The sequence below is a fragment of the Nymphaea colorata genome, chromosome 1 (assembly GCF_008831285.2).
Source record: "Nymphaea colorata isolate Beijing-Zhang1983 chromosome 1, ASM883128v2, whole genome shotgun sequence".
Lineage (NCBI taxonomy): Eukaryota > Viridiplantae > Streptophyta > Magnoliopsida > Nymphaeales > Nymphaeaceae > Nymphaea > Nymphaea colorata.
This window is the reverse complement of record NC_045138.2, coordinates 41,002,695-41,023,367: the sequence shown is the minus strand read 5'-3', so window position 1 is coordinate 41,023,367 and position 20,673 is coordinate 41,002,695. Positions and strand designations below refer to the sequence as shown.

The 20,673-nt window shown below is 39.2% G+C and overlaps 3 protein-coding genes across 3 annotated transcripts; 2 read left to right on the top strand and 1 right to left on the bottom strand.

Moving 5' to 3' along the window:
* Nucleotides 1–831: 831 nt before the first annotated feature.
* Nucleotides 832–5,392, top strand: LOC116245978 (transcription initiation factor IIB). The gene is made up of 7 exons (XM_031617636.2): nucleotides 832–1,307; nucleotides 2,880–2,904; nucleotides 3,621–3,750; nucleotides 3,873–4,003; nucleotides 4,119–4,207; nucleotides 4,838–4,914; nucleotides 4,998–5,392. Exons 1-7 carry the CDS (start codon nucleotides 955–957, stop codon nucleotides 5,129–5,131), a joined length of 939 nt encoding a protein of 312 aa, XP_031473496.1. The 5' UTR covers nucleotides 832–954; the 3' UTR covers nucleotides 5,132–5,392.
* Nucleotides 5,393–7,076: 1,684 nt separating this feature from the next.
* Nucleotides 7,077–12,751, bottom strand: LOC116266958 (uncharacterized). Its single transcript, XM_031648494.2, has 8 exons — nucleotides 12,659–12,751; nucleotides 12,436–12,498; nucleotides 12,220–12,276; nucleotides 11,206–11,289; nucleotides 10,976–11,029; nucleotides 8,156–8,285; nucleotides 7,603–7,675; nucleotides 7,077–7,511 (listed from the first exon to the last, which is right to left on the bottom strand). The coding sequence occupies exons 1-8, from the start codon at nucleotides 12,687–12,689 to the stop codon at nucleotides 7,266–7,268; spliced, it is 738 nt and encodes a 245-aa protein (XP_031504354.1). The 5' UTR covers nucleotides 12,690–12,751; the 3' UTR covers nucleotides 7,077–7,265.
* Nucleotides 12,752–17,230: 4,479 nt separating this feature from the next.
* LOC116267527 (non-specific phospholipase C2-like) lies at nucleotides 17,231–20,363 on the top strand. Its single transcript, XM_031649303.2, has 3 exons — nucleotides 17,231–18,397; nucleotides 19,381–19,557; nucleotides 19,832–20,363. The coding sequence occupies exons 1-3, from the start codon at nucleotides 17,269–17,271 to the stop codon at nucleotides 20,134–20,136; spliced, it is 1,611 nt and encodes a 536-aa protein (XP_031505163.1). The 5' UTR covers nucleotides 17,231–17,268; the 3' UTR covers nucleotides 20,137–20,363.
* The last annotated feature ends 310 nt before the right edge of the window (nucleotides 20,364–20,673 follow it).

Genomic DNA, 20,673 nt, shown 5'->3' with positions numbered 1-20,673 from the left:
TATTTACAATCATAAAAACTATATTCACAAAGTTCTTCTTATAATTATTCTTCATGTTGGAATTAGGGATGTCAATAGATCCGATTCAAATATAAGGTTTACTTTATCATATCCATTTTTCATATATCTATACCTTCAGATTTGAATTCATATTAGAATTTGGATGAAAAAAAATCTTATACTATATCTGAATATGAATTCTCAATTCATAATCTAAATTATATCCAAATTTGATTTAAATTAACATCTGAATTTGAACCTAAGTACGACTTTTAACTGCATTCAAACCATATTGCTAGAGAATATTTATTTAAAGTTATCTATCAAAGTCTGAACCCGAATCCAGTCAAATTTTTATTAAATTTGATCTCAATATGATTGATGTCATTTCTTATATCCACTCTCGAGATTATGTAATAAGGTTTGAAATTTTGATTCAAGAATGAAAATTTCAGAATCATAATTGTTTCTTAAACTGGAATGAAATCAAAATTTCATGTATGTTTTTGTTTACTAATTCTAAAACAATGCTTGTTTAATAGTTCCAATTTCTAAAAGAATAAACATTTTGATTTTAAAATTTCTAAATGCTTTTCTTTTTTGTTCCTTGAATCCGAGCAATAAGATCGGACTTTAATCGAAACATTGGATCAGATCCGAAAGGCGTTGACTCTGCAAGGCTGCCGGCCTCCTGCTTGTGATTCGGAGCCTTCCTACATTATCCGGATCTAATTTTATCTGATCCGAACGGACCCGTTTGTCTGGAGGACGGTTGGCTGTGGTGGTAGAGGAATATATATAACGGAGGGGAGGCAGTAGGATCCCCACGCTTTCCCTATTTCTTGTCACCGGTCACCCTCTCTCGCTCTTCTCACCGCCACCATCGTCGTCGATCACACCCACGTAGAAGCAGCAGCGCAGCAGACAGAGGGACAAGGAGAGGGAGGGAGGAGGATGGCGGAGCCGTACTGCCGGGACTGCAAGAAGCATACGGAGGTGGTGTTCGACCATTCGGCGGGAGATACGGTGTGCTCGGAATGCGGCCTCGTGCTGGAGGCGCACTGCATCGACGAGACGTCGGAGTGGCGAACCTTCGCTAACGAGTCCGGCGACAACGACCCCGTCCGTGTCGGCGGCCCCACCAACCCTCTCCTCACGGACGGCGGCCTATCCACCGTCATCTCCAAGCCCAACGGCGTCCAGTCCGATTTCTTGTCCTCCTCCCTCGGCCGGTGGCAGAACCGCGGCTCCAATCCCGACAGATCCCTCATCGTTGCCTTCCGCACCATCGCCACCATGTCCGACAGGTTCCCCGCCTCTTCCTGTTTTCCTCCGTCGTTTGCTCTTTTTCTGAATTTCGTGATTCCTTTTTCTCTCTTCTTTGTTTGAATTCCTCTTTGAGTTATGCTTCTGGTGTTGCTTTTCATCGTGTACTTGGTGAATCGATTCGGGCATATGCTTCTTCTTGCAGTTTGCAATTTTGTGGTTTTGGTGTTGGAATTGTTGATGAACATGAAATCAAGGGATTGGATCAAAGATTTGAGTAAAAAGTGGAGGTGTTTTATACGTTTCGACATTGAATTTGTCCCTGTTGAGCACATAAGGAAACAGCAATCCTTGAGACTGAAGATTTCCTAATTCTGTGAATCTTCATTTTCTGTTTCTTGGACATTTCTTCTTTTTTGGCTTCACATATGTGACTCTTGCTTTTCTAGTAGGCGTAGATATGGGCTAGCTGCTGTTTATTATTGACACGTACTGCAGGCTTCTTCTCTCATCCGAATATCCTTTTGTTTTTTCATTAGCCCCATTATTTCGAGGGTTTCTTTCTACATGGTTATTTGCTTGGTTGGAGAGAAGTTATCTGGATTTGATTTTCGCGTGAGGCAAATTGGGAGAACCAAATGGAACCACATAATTGAAAGGGTTTGATAGATCGAAGATAACGAGAATTTGCTTCTTTAGGCTGTGAATAGAAGAGTAAGACACCAAATAGTTGAATATCTAGGTTCATTTTATAGAACCAAGAAACCAGCACGCTGTTAAAGTTGGAAAAACCTGTTAAGTTGTGTTGACATACACATGAGATGTATAAGTTGAAGAGCAAATACCTAAGGGCGTTATTCTATCTTACAATCAATAAGGCTCTTTCCGCTACGTTCTCGAGGAAATGGGTGTCATCCGAATTATTTCTCAAATATCCCACTTCCTGTCCTTAGGCAAAAGTTAAGTTTGACACTGGCCATTTAACTGGCACCCTATTTCTACTGTCACTCATTGCCCAAACCATTTAGGTTCAATGCTAAATTGTGTTTTAGACCTTGTTCCAATATGAATTCCTCTATTTGGTATCATGTTTTAGAGAGGGACAGAATACATTCTAGCAGGCATCTGCCACCCTGACCTGCAAGCGATCGGTAGACTTCCTGGGTCCAATATGTGGGCTGCCCACTTTGGACCAATTCACTGAGGCAGTGTTCATCCCAAATCCAATTCTTATGATCGTCTTTTCCATGTGAATATTCTTCTTGAAATATTTTCTGTCCTAGGTAAATGCCAAGCTTGCCTGGCTCTTCCATTGGCCTTTGGTAAATCTATTCATGTTAACCATGTTATTTGGTTCATCATCTACTCTTATGACATTGACATGTTATGGCTGTTGCTTGGGCATTTTCCTTTGCTAAAACAATGGGGGCACAAGTCTATTGTGAAAAAGGACTAGGCATTGAGTGAAACATGCTACTTTGTGTCTTTACTGTTCATTATGTTATACAGGGGTGCTTTTGGCTATTGCTTGGGCATTTTTCCCTCATCATTTTAGTCTGTAGTTTCTCTAAAATGATGTAATTCCTAATGAAAGTTTTATTTTGTCTTTTCAGGCTTGGTCTTGTTGCAACCATCAAGGTATTTACTACTTTCCCTCTGCAGTGTGGTGCATTCTTCAAATTTACGATCTTCTTCATTGAGAGAAAATATGCCTGTAGGGTGACATATTCTCTTTTGCTATGGTCAAGTTACGGTAAATTATGCTCGAATTATGAAACAATCTGTTGACTTTGTTATAATTTTCCTGTTGGTATATGTTTATATGTATGTATATGACTCTATGCATGAGGTCTTTTCTTTGTTTCTATGTTCTAGTAAATATTGTAAGAATGAATCGCAGTCTGCTGTTTATACTCATTTGGTAACGGATGTTTGTCATGACTCAAGAATGATGAGGGCAAACTTCCAGGTAATGTTATCAAGGTTCTGCTTGAGAGTTGCAGTTAAACTGAAGATAAGAATGATATTGGGTAGAGAATAGAGATGAGAGTGGAGAGAGGAGGGTGGATTATGATTATCAACAACATCTTTTTCAAGAAGTGGTTGAAAATGAACAGTATCTACTCCATTTACATTTTTAACTCCCATACTCTTTCTCAGAAACAGCTAAAGCATTAAATTGTGGTCAGTAAAAAGCATTAAACAATGACTTTCATTACATTCTCACATTTTTTCACTTATAGTTCCAAGGCACACTTAAATCATCTTGTGGAACTTTAGGTGGTACTATGGCCCGGTTCACTGATCAAAGATTACCATGTATATACTTATAGAGTTTTAAATTTTTTTTGAAGGATCGAGCCAATGAGATCTACAAAAAGGTGGAAGATTCAAAATCTATTAGAGGAAGGAACCAGGATGCTATTTTGGCTGCTTGCCTGTATATTGCCTGCCGGCAAGAAGATAAGCCAAGGACTGTAAAAGGTAGGGTTGAGGATTTCATCCAACAAATATTTTTGGGTTAACTGTTTCTTCAGAGAGAGAGAGATAGAGAGAGGAGTTTTACAAAATCTTATTTCATAAATCTTGTGATTATCAATTTGCAGAAATATGTTCTGTTGCTAATGGTGCTTCGAAGAAAGAAATTGGCCGTGCTAAGGAGTTCATTGTGAAACTTCTCGAGGAGGAATTAGGAAAATCTATGGAGATGGGAACAATACATGCGGGGGATTTTCTGGTAAGTCTTCTTGTTGCAGGCGTACATGCTTTCCTCTGAAAAATAGAAAAATTTCCTTGTCCCTTTTGTAACCTTGGGAACACTCTTCTAATTTGGAAAAAATTTGTAATCATAGAGGCGGTTCTGCTCTCATCTTGGCATGAACAATCAGGCAGTCAAAGCTGCTACTGAAGCTGTTGCACGATCTGAGGAGCTTGATATCAGGTAATCTATCACCGGATGGTCTCACTTGATGCACTCTTATGAGGCTGAATTTATGTATGGAACATTGGTATTTTGATTTATCAGCTTACAATACACGTTCGATTATTATTATCAGCTTACAAGACACTTGCAATGATTATCTTGGTTTTAGAATTCATATTCATATGAATCATCAATTGTAGAAAAAATGAATAAGACTTTCTTACCCATGAATTTGTTGGGAAGTCGCAACAAGCCTTCTTTTTGTTGGTTTTTTTTTTATCAGGAGAAGTGTTGTCAGTAATGACAAATTATGTTATACTATAACACAGGAAAAATCAGGCCACTATGCCTGCTTGAGGCACATCCTTGGGCTATTGATTGGTTTGAGAATGTCTGAAATGATGAAATCTACTTATAGGTATGTTTTCCAGTCAGATGTGACTGGATGGATAAATCAATTGAAGGGTCAATATACCTTGTCTCTGTTCTTGTTGCTGCATCTTGACCATGTGTGCTTTGGTGGGGTTGCTGCTAGGTCTCCATTTTAAAGTTCTGGGTATTATTAACCCTGTGGAGTTCTCTTCTTACTGTTATCTATTCTGCCATTACCTTACAACATTCGATATTCTGAACTGTATCCATTTGCAGGAGGAGTCCCATATCAATTGCAGCAGCTGTCATTTACATGATATCACAGCTATCAGATGACAAGAAACCTCTGAGAGGTTTTAACAGCTTGAAATTTTGTACTTTTACCCTTTTTCTTTCCATTCAAGCTAATCTTATTGTCTGCATTCATTGAATTTAGATATATCACTAGCTACTGGGGTTGCAGAAGGCACAATTAGGAACTCGTACAAAGACCTCTACCCTCATGCTGCTAAGTTGATACCTGATTGGTTTGCAAAAGATGAAGATCTCAAGAATCTATGCAGTCCCTGATAGATTTATTGCAATCATGAAGGTACTAATTTCGGGTAATTGCCATGGTTGCTTAATGGAGCAATGAAATTAATGACCCCTTTTGTTATCTATTTTTGACATTTTTTTCTGTGGACAACATTGACATGCTGTTGGATTGGGAAGATGGTATTCTGGCAACTTTCCAGTTCTTCCCATGTGAGCAAAATATAGTTGAGAATATGAATATTGTGAAGACATTGTTCATTTCATAGTGACATAGAATGATGTCTTGCAAATGAATTGCATTCCTTCCTTACATTCAGTCTTTGCTGCGAAAATTTTGCTTGCAGATGGTAAATGGTTCTTTGTTCTTCAAGAGATCGATCCTTGATTTCCTTATCGAATTGTTAGCTAAGCTATATCTCCTGCTGTTAGCTTATGGTATGTTTGGTGGTTGTGGAGATACATACAAGATGTGGATATACCTGCTAGACACAATACTCTTTGAGGCTGATGTTGAAATAGGGAGCAGGTGTGCTGTTTAAGTCAAATCGAGAGTCAATCTTACCTAGAAACTGGTTGCTGCATTGGTTCAAGTTTCACTACGAAGTCACGGCAGTGTAGCTGGACCATGTATCAGGGCCTCTATAGGAATAAGTTATTGCTTCTTTTCTGTTGAGCTACGGAATCTTGTACCCACTGTCTGAGGTCATTCCTGGTCTCAGAATTGGTTTATGCTGAGCAAGGTTTATGAAAAGGTGCTATATGATATCTACGTAAACAACATGTGACCTAACTATGCCTTCCACCATAGATTTGTGGGTGATTTCCTTTTTTATTGGTCAAGTACTTTTGACATCCTTATGAAGCTCTTGCTTTTTTTTTGGTGTATAAGGGAGACATGGTGTTTGTCGAAATATAATGTGGATCTATATCAGACACAATGTTCGATGAGGGTGGTGCTGAAAGGATGAGCAGGTTTGGTGGTTAAATCCAGAGTCAACCTCATCTAGAAACTGGTGCACCGTGCTTCTTGGCTTCTCTAGGCATAACTCATATGTTGTTGCATCTCACTCTCGAGCTGCAAATACTTTGTGTCCTTCTTTTGGAGGTCCTGGTTTTGGAATTGGCTTATGTATGCTGGGGAAGGTATGTTAGGGGGGTATTATGCAACCTATGTAGACATGAAGTGCGAATGACCTACCCCTTTGAAGGTTTCTAGGTCCGTGACAGTCACCTTTTAATGCTTCCATCATCATTAACGCAAAATGGAGTTTCTGAGATTGCTTATTGCGTTGTGTATGTTGTGCCTTAAATGGAAAACCAGATCCCAAATTTCTATCTATTTGAGTCTTATAATTGACGAATTCCAACAATTTGTAGATTTTTGGCAGTTTATTTGTGTCAACTCGAGGGGCATCCAGAGAAACATTGAGGCTGAGAACTTTTTCATGTGCTAATGAGCATCGACATTTTATTGAAAAATTTTCTGGGTCTTTCAACTTTGGTTACTTTGGTACCCAGAGCTCTCTCTCTCTCTCTCTCTCTCTCTCTCTCTTTATATATATATATATATATATATATATGAATGGTCACTCTTAACTTTTTAGAACTTTTTAGAGTCACGTACCAGGGTTGTTCAATCCATGGACGGTTAGGGAAAAAAAAAGATGGGCATTTTTGTTATTTAGTATTAATTTTCATATTTTTCTGTATGTGTTTTTTTCAATTATCCATATAGACGACTTTAGTTATATGGTTCGGTAATTCTGGATAGCCAGAGTTACAATTCACTAACTATATATATATATATATATATATATATATATATATATATATGGTGTTCAAGCACTATTTTATTCAAGCTCATTCAAAATATAGCCTATTACCTTTGCTCCCTCCTCTTGTCAACCGAGGACGTTTAAGTCTTTTTGTTTACTCGCCAAAGATGCGTGCTTTTACTTTTACATCTACGCCAGTAATGTCTCTTGCCGAAATATGTTTATTCATTTTGTTGGATTTGAATGTCCTCATATAGTCATACACATAAGCACTCTATCCCAAATAATCCGCTAAGAATATAAATCATATTAGCGATAGAGATGATCCCAGCAATGAGGATGTCATAAATTTCCTGGGAAACACGGATAGTTGTGGTCCTTGTGGAACTGCGCTATATTTTCCTCATGTGCGCTAAAATGAATGCAGTAGCTGAAGTTACCACAGGAATGAAGAAACTATTAGGGATCTCAGAGATGGTGCCGGGAATGAAGGGCTTGATGATGACAGAAAGAACGGGAACTGCTGCTAGATACATGGCCATCTCGTAATTCCTTAATCCTACGCCGCTTTTCAATATCTCCTCGAGGAATTTCCTAAACTCTTCTTTGCTCAGGTAGTGCCTGTCCCCTGCACAGTCCTGCAATAAAATCAAAAAATTCCTTTATTTTTCATTTGGTTGCACTGTGTTGGAAAGTTTAAGTCTAGAAGAAAGAGTTCAATCTTGAGACCTCAAACTTTTTCTTGATCCATTCCTTCTCCGGCAAACTGATGTGTGAGCCACCTCTTTTGACACTCAGTTTTCTAGTGACATTGAACGGGAGTGAACGGTTACAATTCTTCTTAAAACATGTTATGCAACGATTTAATTTCGACCAGCTCTCGGTATGGCTTTGGGCTTTCTAAACAAAAGAAGGAAAAACATTTTCTCAAGGAAAAGTATCATCAAATCGGGCGGCCGGAGATTGCAAAGTTTCACGTAATGGACTTGCGGAAGGAAAATGGTAACTTTTAACAAAAACCTATTGTTGATCTTTTTATTCACATAATAATCAAAGTAAAGCAGGACCAGGAACGATATAAACAGATAGGCCTAGTAGCTGCAGTTCTGCCGTTCTCCATTTGAGAAATGATCAAAAGTTGGTCATATATTAAATTAAATTTGTAGAAAGGCCCAAGAAAGAAAAGCACAATATTCATGTTCAACTTTGCGTTAAGAAAGTTGGTCATGGGCATCATCTAAGGCATCTACAAATGCAAAAGAACATGAGACGAGAGTTTTACTCGAAGATGCGGGAGAGGCCATCGTAGAAATCAACAAAGTCGACGGGTTTTGAGATCAGTTCCTTGAACAGCACCATATTCTCTATCTCCTTCATCAGTTCATCATTTGTCTTGTCCCCATTCCTTTTCACTATGAATTGCCAATGCGAGAATAAAAAAACTATACTTTAAAAACTTTCATATAAACTTGAGTATGCGTCCGTTCGATCTCAGAGATTTTCAATTGAAGGAGAAGGGAAAAAAACCGGATTAGAACCTGACCATCACAGGGAATTGGGCTAAAAGTATCCTACAGACGCTACTGCACGTTCGATTGTCTTCGCTGGAACGCTGAGAGTGCACCAGGAACAGGCGTCACGGAAATGGTTGTTCCCGGAATGGTGTTCCAAGAATATATATTTACCACCAATAAATTTATGAATAATATATTTCATTTTCTGAGCTCAACTCTTCGCCACTAGTCTCACTTTTTTTTTTTTGTGTGTGTTCATGGAACCATCTTACTTGAAATTTCTTCTTTACCTGCTTACAACCAGTAGGTTTTCTTTCTTTCAGACAATTCCCAAGTTCTTTCTATTGACTCTACCTCTTCATTCATCACATTTATTATTTGAGTTAATGATTTCAATACATGTCAAATCGTTCATTTTTTTAAGGCCAACAAAGTGACTCGTCCCCTCCATTGAATGCATATGCTAATCTTTTAAATATTATAGAGACTTTTGACCTTTTTTGACCGTTTAGAGTTTATCCAGTTATGGAAAGATCATCACCAGTTTTCATTGCCAAACTACTATGTATACTCAGTTGATTAACTAAGTGTTCATCATGGTCATAAAGGTCATCTAGTAAGTCAAATGATCTTCAATTGAATCTGTTGATTCACTGTTAAGTTTTTTTTTTCCCTTTTAGGAACTATATCTGTGCTCTCAATAAGTTTCTTAGCTTGAAGATATAATATGTAGCCTTTAGATTCTTTTAGACATCAGATCCTTAAGTAGCCCTGGACCTCGTGGTGGGGAAGGGGCGGTCTCAATCTTTCATTGAATTGCTAATGAGGATATCTCCCATATTTATTATCCAATAAGTTTTGGATCTAAGATCTTTAGATGGACTACAGATCTTTAGATGGGTTAAAGAATAGTTTGGACTATTTTGTAGGGCAATCCATTCAAACCATACATCCATTGTACATATGTACAACTTCTTCCCAAAAGAATTTGGATAGTTCTATTAATACTGGATCTCACCATGTTTAAGAGGGTCCAGTGTTCACAACATAATGTAGAGAATTCATCGAGCTACATTTATATCCTTGATCCAATCCACTGTTTTAACATGTTGTCCAAGTTGTCTTTCAAGTTTATTTTTCTATTCTTTAATTAACCTTAAAGAAGCCTTAAGTTTATGTTGGATCAAACAAAATAGCAAAACATTGATAATTGATCAACAAAAGTTCTAGACTACAATATGCCACCATGACTTTGGACTTCTAACAACCCATAAATATTTGTGTGAATGATTTCTAACAAATCAGTGGCATGAATCACATTTGATGGGTTCCTTGCCATCTTTCCATAAAATAAGACTCACATTCTTCAGGGTGAGTTGCATTAAAGTTTCATATTCTTCATTCTCTTTATGTTTATAAATGTGTAGGTGTCTTATGCATGTAATTAACGTCCATAATTGAGGCACAGTCAATTTATACGACCAAATCAGGGTATTATTACTTCTCTCATATAGCTTGAATACTTTATGCTCTTTTTCCAATATCCACTTAGAGAATTTTCCCTTTTCTTTCATATATTTAAAACAGAGTGATTCAAAGCTTTTACCAACCAAGGGAAGAACAGAGATCAAGTTCTTTCTCATTGAAGAAACGGAGAGAACATCACTCAAAAAGACACTTATGCTACCAACATCGAGTCTATACGACTCAATTTTCAAAACATCACAAGAGGAATTTTTCCCCATCTAAATTAGTGTTCTGCTAAATCAAGTTTCTTCATATGCACAGCCTTCCATTACATTATCAGTCTCCTCCATTTGTTATGAATTATAGTGTTCTATTGATAGTTAGATACGAGTCTAAGATGTAGTGCGATATTTTGAAGAGGCCTCTTACGTTGCTTCAGTAGTCTCGTCTTCATTAAATACCCGAAATACATTATTATCCATATAAACCATTATGAGAGTCATAAAACATTAAGTCGTTCTTCAAGTACTTTTCATGAGTTTCTTTTTCATCTTCAATGAGTTTTCCGCTTAAGGTTGGAACTGGTTTTTTCTAATACAAACTCATGGTCACCTTTTAGAGTAAGAGCCAAAGGGATTCTATGCATCCAGAAATGAAAAATAATCCTTTTTTTTTTAAGAAATCATGCAGTACTGAATCTAGAAGCACCCAAGCAGTATTGGAGTTGTCCCATTTCTCATTTCATTTTAACCTCTGTTCTTGTTTATTTCTTCACAAAAAAGAGAAAAGTTCTGCTATTGCCACCGTTTCTGATTTTGTTGTTTATTTAAGCAATCTACAAAAAAAATCTGGAACGCATTATTCTTCAGTAGCAAAAAAAAAAAAAGGTTCAGGCACCGTCTATTTCTATCAACACTGGATGCACGTAGTGGAGGCTTAGATTCATGCACTAGCAAAAGTTTGATCTACCATTTTATCAATTCATGCTTGTAGGATATTGTCTTAACATAGTACTAGCATGAGACGAAAGAGCAGAGAGGAGAATCTGCCTCCTTTTTGGGGCTGATGATATATGAAAACAGGCTTTAGATCAAAGGCTTATCGACAGCCTAAATTCTTACTGGTTTTCGCTCTTTCAACCGGCGCCTTGCTGGAGTCTCCTCCTGGGTTGTCACCTATGGAAGACAAGGCAGGAACAAGGAAGAAGTAAAGAAGAAAGATCAGGATAAAAAAAAAGGGTGAGAGGGGCTTTTGTTGAGGCTGCTGAAATATGAAAACAGATTCTGTCAGAGTGCGTAGTTGGCACACTATCGGGAGAGATCAAGGGCTTATCAAAATCCTTAGTTCTTACTGGTTTTTGCCTTCTGATCCGATGGAGTCTCTGATACCACTGACGGAGGCGAGCCTTTTTTGGAGTCTCCTCCTGAATTGGCACCTGTGGAAGACAGTCAGTAAGCAGAAATAAGGAAGAAGCAAAAGAGAAAGATCAATGAGGGCATTTAGAAGGTGTCTCACAAACGCAAGGAGTATGTAATTTGGCTACACACACATACACACACAAACGAAAGAGAGAGAGAGAAGGAGAGCACCAATATCTGACTGGTTCAAGGATCGATCCATTGTTGATGCGTACGTGGGAATGTATGATCGATCGCTGCTACTATATATATACGGTGTTGGCTGTAGATTCCTTCATTGCATGAAGTGGGGGAAGGGTGCTACATAAATTTTGACATGGAGAGTAAGGGAATATTGAAGGATTTGCAGCCATTGCAAGCAACCTTTATACCAGTCTTAGGTGCCTACGCATGGAATTTAATTACCTTGCCTTGTTCCTGTTATTTGTTTAGCGTTGCTGGCCAGGCCGATCGGTGAAAAGTCGGTTGTCAATTTTAATTTCTAAGTTTTTTTTTAAGAGATCTTACAGTACTGAATCTAGAAGCATCAACCAGAATTGGAGTTAGCCCATTTCTCATTTTATTTAACCTCTGTTCTCGTTTATTTCTTCACAAAAAATAGAAAGTTCTGCCGTTGCTACTGTTTCTGATTTTGTTGTTTATTTAGGCAATCTAGACAAAAGAATATCTGAACTCATTGTTCTTACATCACCAAAAGAAAGAAGGTTCAGGCACCGACTATTTCTATTGACACTGCATGCACATAACGGAGGCTTAGATTCATGCAGTAGCAAAAATTTGATCTACCATTTTATCAATTCATGCATGTAGGATATGGTCTAATAGAGAGTAGTAGCATGAGACAAATGAGCAGAAAGTAGAATCTGCCTCCTTATTGGGGCTGATGATCGTATGAAAACAGGCTTTAGAATCTTTATCAAAGGCTTGTCGACAGCCCTGATTCTTACTGGTTTTTGCTCTTTCATCCCGCACCTGGCTGGAGTCTCCTCCTGAATTAATGTCACCTACGGAAGGCAAGGTAGAAACAAGGAAGAAGCAAAAGAACAAAAGAGGGTGAGAGGGGTTCTGTTGAGGCTGCTGAAATATGAAAACAGAATTCTAGCGTGCGTAGTTGGCACACTGCTGGCACAGATCAAAGGCTTATCAAAATCCTTAGTTCTTACTGGTTTTCGCCTTCTGATCCGATGGAGGCAAGCCTCTTCCCGAGTCTCCTCTTGAATTGGCTCCTGTGGAAGACAAAGTCACTAAGCAGGAGGAATAAGGAAGAAGCAACGTTGAAAGGTCGACGAGGGCTAACACAAATGTAATTTGGCTGCACACATATACACGCACAAACGAGAGAGAGAGAGAGAGAGAGAGAGAGAGAGAGAGAGAGAGAGAGCGCACCATTGTCTGCCTGGTTCGAGGATTGATCCATTGTTAAAGCGTGCGTGTGAATGTGTGATCGATCGCTGCAACTTTATATACACGGTGTTGGCTGTTGATTCCTTTATTGCATGAAGTGGGGGAAGGGTGCTACAAGAAGCTAGACATGGAGAATAAGGGAATATTGAAGGATTTGCAGCCATTACAAGCAACCTTTATACCAGTCTTCGATGCCAACGCCTGGAATTTGATTACTTAGTCGCTTAGTTGATGTCTTCCTCTCCACATTGATCCCGAAAAAACTTTCGACACAAGGAACTGAGGAAATGCGAGAGGAGCTTTGACCTCTTGAAGATTTTTCTTGCTTAACAATGTTCTTGTTCTTCTTCAAGCATATTCTACCATGTGTCAGAATATATATATATATATAAGTTTTTGTTTGTTTTGCCCTTGTACTCGAACAACGAGAGACTCGTGTCTTTAAAACCCTAGGCTTAAATAGTCAACCAGGTCTCTCCTTGTAAGCACTGATATTTAGCCCTTGTCAAAAGCTTAGTTTTGATTTATAATTAACTTTAAAAGTCGTATTCATTATTTTATGTGATACCCACTTGATTTATGCAGAAGAATAAGGAAATCTCACCATTTTTATTTGCTCTTATGACAAATTATATTAGATTTTATTGTTTCTTCGTTCAAAGCAAATACTAGAAGAAGGTACATTTTCAAAACTTATGTAGGGGCGAAGGTTGCCTTCTCTTTCATTTGTTTCTACGGGAAAAAGGAAATAGAGTTTGTTGTATCTTCACCTAAGTAATTTTGATATTGATTGAAAAGTCATTTTGTCGCTCAGTCTTAACCAGTTTGATTATTAAAGCATATAAAAAGTTCAAATATATATATTAGTTAAACATGAGTTAATAATACGATTTGGTAACGTGGATAGAAGCTGATGTAAACTAAGCAACATAAAATGTGTTTATATTAAGGGTATTTTACTCTCTTTTATCCCATGGTAGTGATAAGCTAGAGTTACATTAATCAAAGGCTTTTTTTAATGAACGGTACTAAGACTTATACATTTTCCTAACAATATTATCAAAAGACTTTGTTTTCCTACCATTCACAAGGACAACATTCATCGGGAAATAAGTCGAAAATATATCTGGTTTATGAGAGTTAAATGTGTCAATTAGTTTGTGTTATATAATTGATACTTACCCACACCATGCACATATTGAAAGCAAAGGTGTTAAAATAAAGACCTTGGATCAAGACCCAATGACATTTTACAGCCTAAGCTTTTCCATGATGTCCTCACAAGGGTTTTTTCTCTTATGGGTTTTGCCATTAACGTTTTACCGTGTATGAAAAGTAAAGAAAACCTGTTTAGTGTTACTGAAGATGCATATTACTAGTTGCACCAATTGACAAAAATAACATCATTTCACTCTGGAATGAAACTGAACCAGAAAACTGAATGGTGACTTCGACTATTCAGATTCCAGAATCACCCAGCTTACTCATAAGGTCCTCCGGTCCATCGTGATAGATGGTTGAGAAATAAACAATGAAAAATGGGATAGGCATTTTCTTCACTAGTACTGTTCACACTTTTTTCTTCTTGTTTCTCTCTCGGATCGAATGGTTCTAATGAGTGAGCTGGGTGACTCTTGATTGCCAGAGTTATCATTCAGCCATTCCCAATATATATGCTAGTCTATCAATTCTATTTCAAATTCATTTACTTTTGATCTGATTAGGATATCTGTACCCAATTATTAATCAGACTCAGACTCGTTGTATGGTTTCATAACTGAATCAAATCCTAGTTTGATACTCAACTTGAGATCCAATGACTACCCAATCTGAACATTCTAAGTGTAGTATCCCGTGCTAGTTAGGACCAATTTCAGTTTTTAAAAACAAGGAGCAAAAACAACTACGATTTTGAATGTAACATAAAATCTTATTACTCGGGTCGCACACTAGCTATACTATTTTAGGAAAGGGGATATATATATATATTGATTTTAAAAATGAAATTTTGATGGGCAATTGGGTCTACTGTGCTCTTTTGAAAAAAAAGGCAATAGACGCCAATCCTAGACCGGATTTTTCTGCTGGAAGGTTCTAGTGTCTTTACTTCTGCCGCGTATTGGGGCTGGATTTCGTTTCACTTAAAACTATTACTAAAAAAGTGTCGAGTACCAACGCAGAGACCGAGAGCGTTTGATACTGGTAAAAGAGATTTGGCATTTGACAGATATCAGGTGATTTGATATCATTAGGAACATCTTATCTATGTATTTTATGTCAGACCCTGTTCTTATCCGACCTCAAATAGTCAAATATGAGGTTTTATTTAGCTACAAAATGAGGATCTTAAATCCTCTTCTTCCGGTAATGGCATCGTCCTGTGTTTTTATTTACACTGTGGGTCCTGTATAATAAAAAATCCTAAATCAGCCGCTGCTGCTGTCAAACACACCCTTATTATTTAAGGGGCCATTGAATCTATTGAAACTGATGACAAGCCTGACTTCCCGAGGTGAATAATGTCTCATAAATCACACACCCTCCAAGAAAAAAACGCAAAATTTCTTGAGGTTATAAGACAAATATTTCTACAACATTCAAACCTCAATTGCCAGTTATCATAACAGAAGCTCGATCCACCGCCCCAAAACCTAGAAGCTTCCATGGTTTTTGAGAAAAAGCCTAGGCTAGTGTAGCACTTGATCTTAATTTAATAAGTTTCGTGTGTTTGTAGTTAGAAGCATTATTATCATTTTCCATTACTTGGCGTTCGGTTAGACCCTTATCTTAAAGTGACTCAGCATCTTTTGTTTTTTGTTTTATTTGGCATAATGGAAGTTTAGTGTCTCTGAGGATGACTCTTGGCCTTGGCCCTTTCTAAATCACTGTAAAATCTTTTGTGTATGTGTCTTTCTTTTTAATCCCAAGTAACTAAAAGAAGACTTCATTATCAACACTCTTCTTTTCTTTTTTTGTTTGCTTTAAAATATATGGTTGTGTTGGCTTGTACAAAGAATTGACATTGGCGAATGACCAGCTAATCCTACTAGTTATGCGAAACCCCTTAAGGCCCATGTTCAAATACGTTTTAACGGAGCATTTGGTAGCTTGGATTTGAGATCCGAGATGATTTGAGATTACTGGAAATCTCAAATCCATGATTTAAGGTCGGACCTCTTCCATCTGACATCAAATCTGATGATGTTTTCGTGTCCTAAATTAAGGATTTTATTGCTCAGTAAAAATATGTTGTGGATCTAGCATAAAAGGAATATTAAATCCGCATTGAATCTCATATCCCAGGCTATTAAACACACCATAAAGAACACATCGAAGCTAAATCCGAAGCCATTAATTTCATAATCTAAAACGATCTCGCCCACCTTACACCTTCATTTAACTATACAGGGCGAATTCTTAAAATATCTGAAATTGTTTTGTAAATTCCGGAAATTGAAAAGAAAGGTAATATTATCGTAAGTGTGAATGCTACTGAATAATTTTTGGTCTGTCAGGCGGGAGCTGAAGATCACATGCTCGTCTTGACATGGGCAATGCATGATCTGCTGTCATGTGAGAAAAACTTTATATATATACGTCGAATTTTTAGGAAATGGGGATGAAAATAAAGGCATTGACAGTGTAAAGGCAACACAGTGGACAACAATCTTTTTATCAGTTGTGGGCACACAGAGAGGGACCAGCAAAGTAGGAATAAATAATTCAAATTCAAGATGTTACAGAAAGCACACGCAACTCTTGGTTATATAACTAAAACCATGCTTATTTTTAAAAAATTTGTAAATTATTTGTTTCAAAAGTTGCTATTTTGAGGGGTTTTTGTGGGGTGCGGCGTAGCTGGCTGGGCTAGCACTGAGTATAGTCCCGGACCATATTAGTTATTGTACATTGAGGACTTCGAAGCAAGGTGAAGAGGTGTTTGGACTCTCATTCTGTCTGGTAGGATGAAATGTTTCTCACGTTTTGGACGTTGAGCTAATATTAGGCTCATGACTTTTTTTAAACTTGTAAATCTAACAGTTTAGTTGCGAGAACAAAAACATTGTGGACTTGATACTTGGGATCCTCATTCTTTCAAGCTAGAATCAGGGCATTTAATCATGGATTTAAATCCTATACCATAAAAAACCTAAGGTCAAGCTAAATCAGACATAATCAAATGCCCCTTAAGGAAACTCGTTTGTTTCCTTCTCTCTCTATCTTTCATTTGAAAAAGTATTTTAATCAGACATATATCTTAATTTTTTGAATAACTGAAAAGTAGATCATATATTAAAACCTCCGCCCGTAGGAGAAGAAAATGGATTTCGTCTGACACGTCTGGCCAATAAATAGCAATAAAAGTTCGATGACTCGGCGGCGACGCATCTCCGAATAAAAATTTAGTTTTACAGAGACTTTATTTGTTTGCCTCTTACTGAAATTGGAACGATAATCGGGGCGTATCGTAAACAAAATCTACGGCGAATTGGAAGGCGGCACGTTTCGATCGCATTCTAATAAATCCTCCCTATCAGATCCGATGTTGCGGTCGCTCTTCAATCACACTCACTCTGAGAGGGAAGGCAGATATGGCAATGATCACCACGACGGGCCGCCGGAAAATGACTACCATTCGCCGGAATCCGGCGACTCTGCTGCTGCTCATCGCCCTGGCGGTCCTCCACCCGGTCCCTTGTCGCACCGGATCGATCCCGGGGCCGATAAAGACGGTGGTCGTGCTGGTGATGGAGAACCGGTCCTTCGACCACATGTTGGGTTGGATGAAGCGCATCAACCCGGAGATCGACGGCGTCACCGGCGCTGAGTCGAACCGCCTGAAGGCCACGGACCCGAGCTCCCCTCGCTTCTTCTTCAACAACACGTCCCAGTACGTCGACGCCGACCCGGGCCACTCGTTCCAGGCAATACGCGAGCAGATTTTTGGTTCTGAGGATGTATCCGCCTTCCCGGCACCCATGAACGGCTTCGTCCAGCAGGCCTATTCCATGACCAACTCCACCGCGATGCCGACAGAGGTGATGAACGGCTTCGAGCCCGAGTCGGTGCCCGTCTACCAGGCGCTCGTTTCTGAGTTCGCCGTGTTCGACCGGTGGTTCGCCTCCGTCCCGGCGTCGACGCAGCCGAACCGGCTGTACGTGCACTCGGCGACGTCGCACGGAGCGACGAGCAACATTCCGGCGCTGCTGATCGAGGGGTACCCGCAGCGGACCATCTTCGACTGCCTGGACGAGGAGGGGCTGTCGTTCGGGATATACTACCAGAACATTCCAGCGACAATGTTCTACAAGAGCCTGAGGAAGCTGAGGTTCGCGACCAAGTTCCGGCCGTACGACCTGCGGTTCAAGGCGGACGCGAGGGCGGGGCGGCTGCCCAATTACGTGGTGGTGGAGCAGCGGTACATGGACTCGAAGGCTCTTCCGGCGAACGACGACCACCCGTCGCACGACGTGTACCAGGGGCAGTTGCTGGTGAAGGAGGTGTACGAGGCGCTCCGGTCCAGCCCGCAGTGGAACGAGACGCTGCTCCTCATCACCTACGACGAGCACGGCGGCTTCTACGACCACGTACCCACCCCGGTACGCGACGTACCCAGCCCCGACGGCATCGTCGGTCCCGAACCCTTCTTCTTCAAGTTCGACCGCCTTGGGGTCCGAGTCCCCACCATCGCCATCTCCCCTTGGATCGAGAAAGCAACCGGTACGCCTTCCTCCATTCTCTTTTCTACTTTTCTTCTTCAGAGCCCGATTCCTAGATGGGGTTTTACTATCATTTTTTTAGGATATCGACTGATCGTTGTCCGATATTAATATCACTGGGCAACTGAATTTTAACTTTGGTCGATCGGAGACGTCGGAGATTTTTTTTTCCGGTGCCGAGTCGATACAGGACGGTGTAAGATGAGAATTTCGGGAGAACGTAGACTCTCTCGTTGAAACTTTCGTCACGCTCAGTCCCCACTGTTTTCGGCTTACCTGAAAATGTTGCGCTGTTCATTTTTGTCCATTTATTATTATTATTATTAGTATTATTATCGGGGTTGGTAAGGGAGGCCGATGGCGTGGACGGTGAATACGAAATTATGAATAAACGAGAGAACTATAAATGAGGTCAAGTTGTCAACTGTGTGAAATGAGGACCAATAATAAAAAAAAAGAAAGAAATATTTTTTTTAATTAACCATTCATCTCACACTCACACACGTATGTGAGGAGATGCTAGGCGACCATTTGAAAACATACAAAGAAAATGATGTTTCTTGTCTAATTTCTGTCTGTAGTTTTGTTTCCTAGTGTTGTTTTGTCAAACAGTTTTGATGTTTGCATTATTTGAGGCTTTGTATCTTTTGTGATACTGAGATCTCACATTTTGAAAGCAGGTAATTTAGTGCGTGCTTTGTGATTATAAATCTAACATGATTAGCACCTCTACCAACTTAAGTAACATGACAACGTATATTTTTTTAAGCATATATCTTTTATGAATTTTTCGGCCGTTGATCTTTAAATCACTAGAAAACCCTTGACGTGCATTTGGTTTCATCCATTGAAAAGCTGATTCACCGAACAAATCGTTTACAAAGATTGGAACTTCTTGGGACTGATCTAATGTTGCTAATTCGACTGCCTTGTTATAGATTAATACAGTTTGAGCTAACACTTGTTGTGTTTTTGGAAATGAAGTTGTGCATAGACCGGACGGGCCGTTCCCATCTTCAGAATTTGAGCATTCATCGGTTTCGGCCACTGTGAAGAAGCTCTTCAATCTGAACTCTAATTATCTTACGAAGAGGGCCGCCTGGGCTGGAACCTTCGAGAAGATCCTGCAGGCAAGAACAACTCCAAGAACTGATTGCCCAGGTCAGTATTAGCAGTAATCCTGCTAATTAAACTCCAATTTAACCTCATGAAACCTGCAATTAGTGATCCCCATCATGCTTCAACTTGTCGTTGTATCTATTTGCTGCTAGTTTTGGAACACCACAAAAGTTTGGTTTGTATCTAAGAGGCCCAACTTTCACTTTCAGAATAGAGATAAGTTTTACTGCTGAAAACTTGTCTTCCATAACTTAAGTTTGGGAATCTAAAACATATCATCTCACTGAACCCCTGAGCTTCTTATCTTGGTACACAGAGCAACTTCCTACTCCAAAGAGAATGAGGATGACTGATGCAAATGAGGAAGCGAACTTGAGCCAGTTTCAGGATGAGCTCATTCAGCTGGCCGCCGTCCTGGTCGGCGACCACGAGCTGGTCGGGTTCCCGGACAAGATAGGGGAGAAGATGACGGTGAGGCAAGGGAAGCAGTACGCAGAAGATGCTGTGAAGCGATTCCTAGATGCAAGTTTAACAGCGAGGAAGATGGGGGTTGGTGATCACCAAATTGTGAAAATGAGGCCTTCCTTAACAACAAGGCCTACTCCATCCACTTTCCCTTGATGTTGGTTGCACTTACCATCTAGTCGTCATAGGCATGGAAGAGAAAAAGGAAAAGATTAATTTGGTTGATGAGGAATATAATATGTGTTTAGGTTTCAATAACTACTTAGTTTATGAGAGCAATTAAATCAAATAATGTGCGTGATGATGCAATAAATTCACCTGTACAGAGTTCTGCTGGAAGATGAAAAGTTGCCACTTCCATTTCAAGCTGCACATGCGATTTCTTAAATGCAATGGATTCGGGCCACTTGGTAGCATGCGGATTCCTAAAGAAAAAAAGGAAATTTTCATTTTGAGGTTTTTTTTCCTTATAAATTTAGAATGCCCTCAATTTTCATGAACACTCCCAGATAAGGGGTTGAACTGAAATGCTCGCATCCTTGAGAAGCAAAAAGGATTTAGCAGCAATTTTCTTCTAGTACTAAATTATATTATATTATAAATTTTAGTCAAGCTACGTATGGCCGTTATCAAAAGATGTGCAAAAATGGTTTCTTTTTTACAATTACAAAAATGGAATTTTTCAAAAAAAGT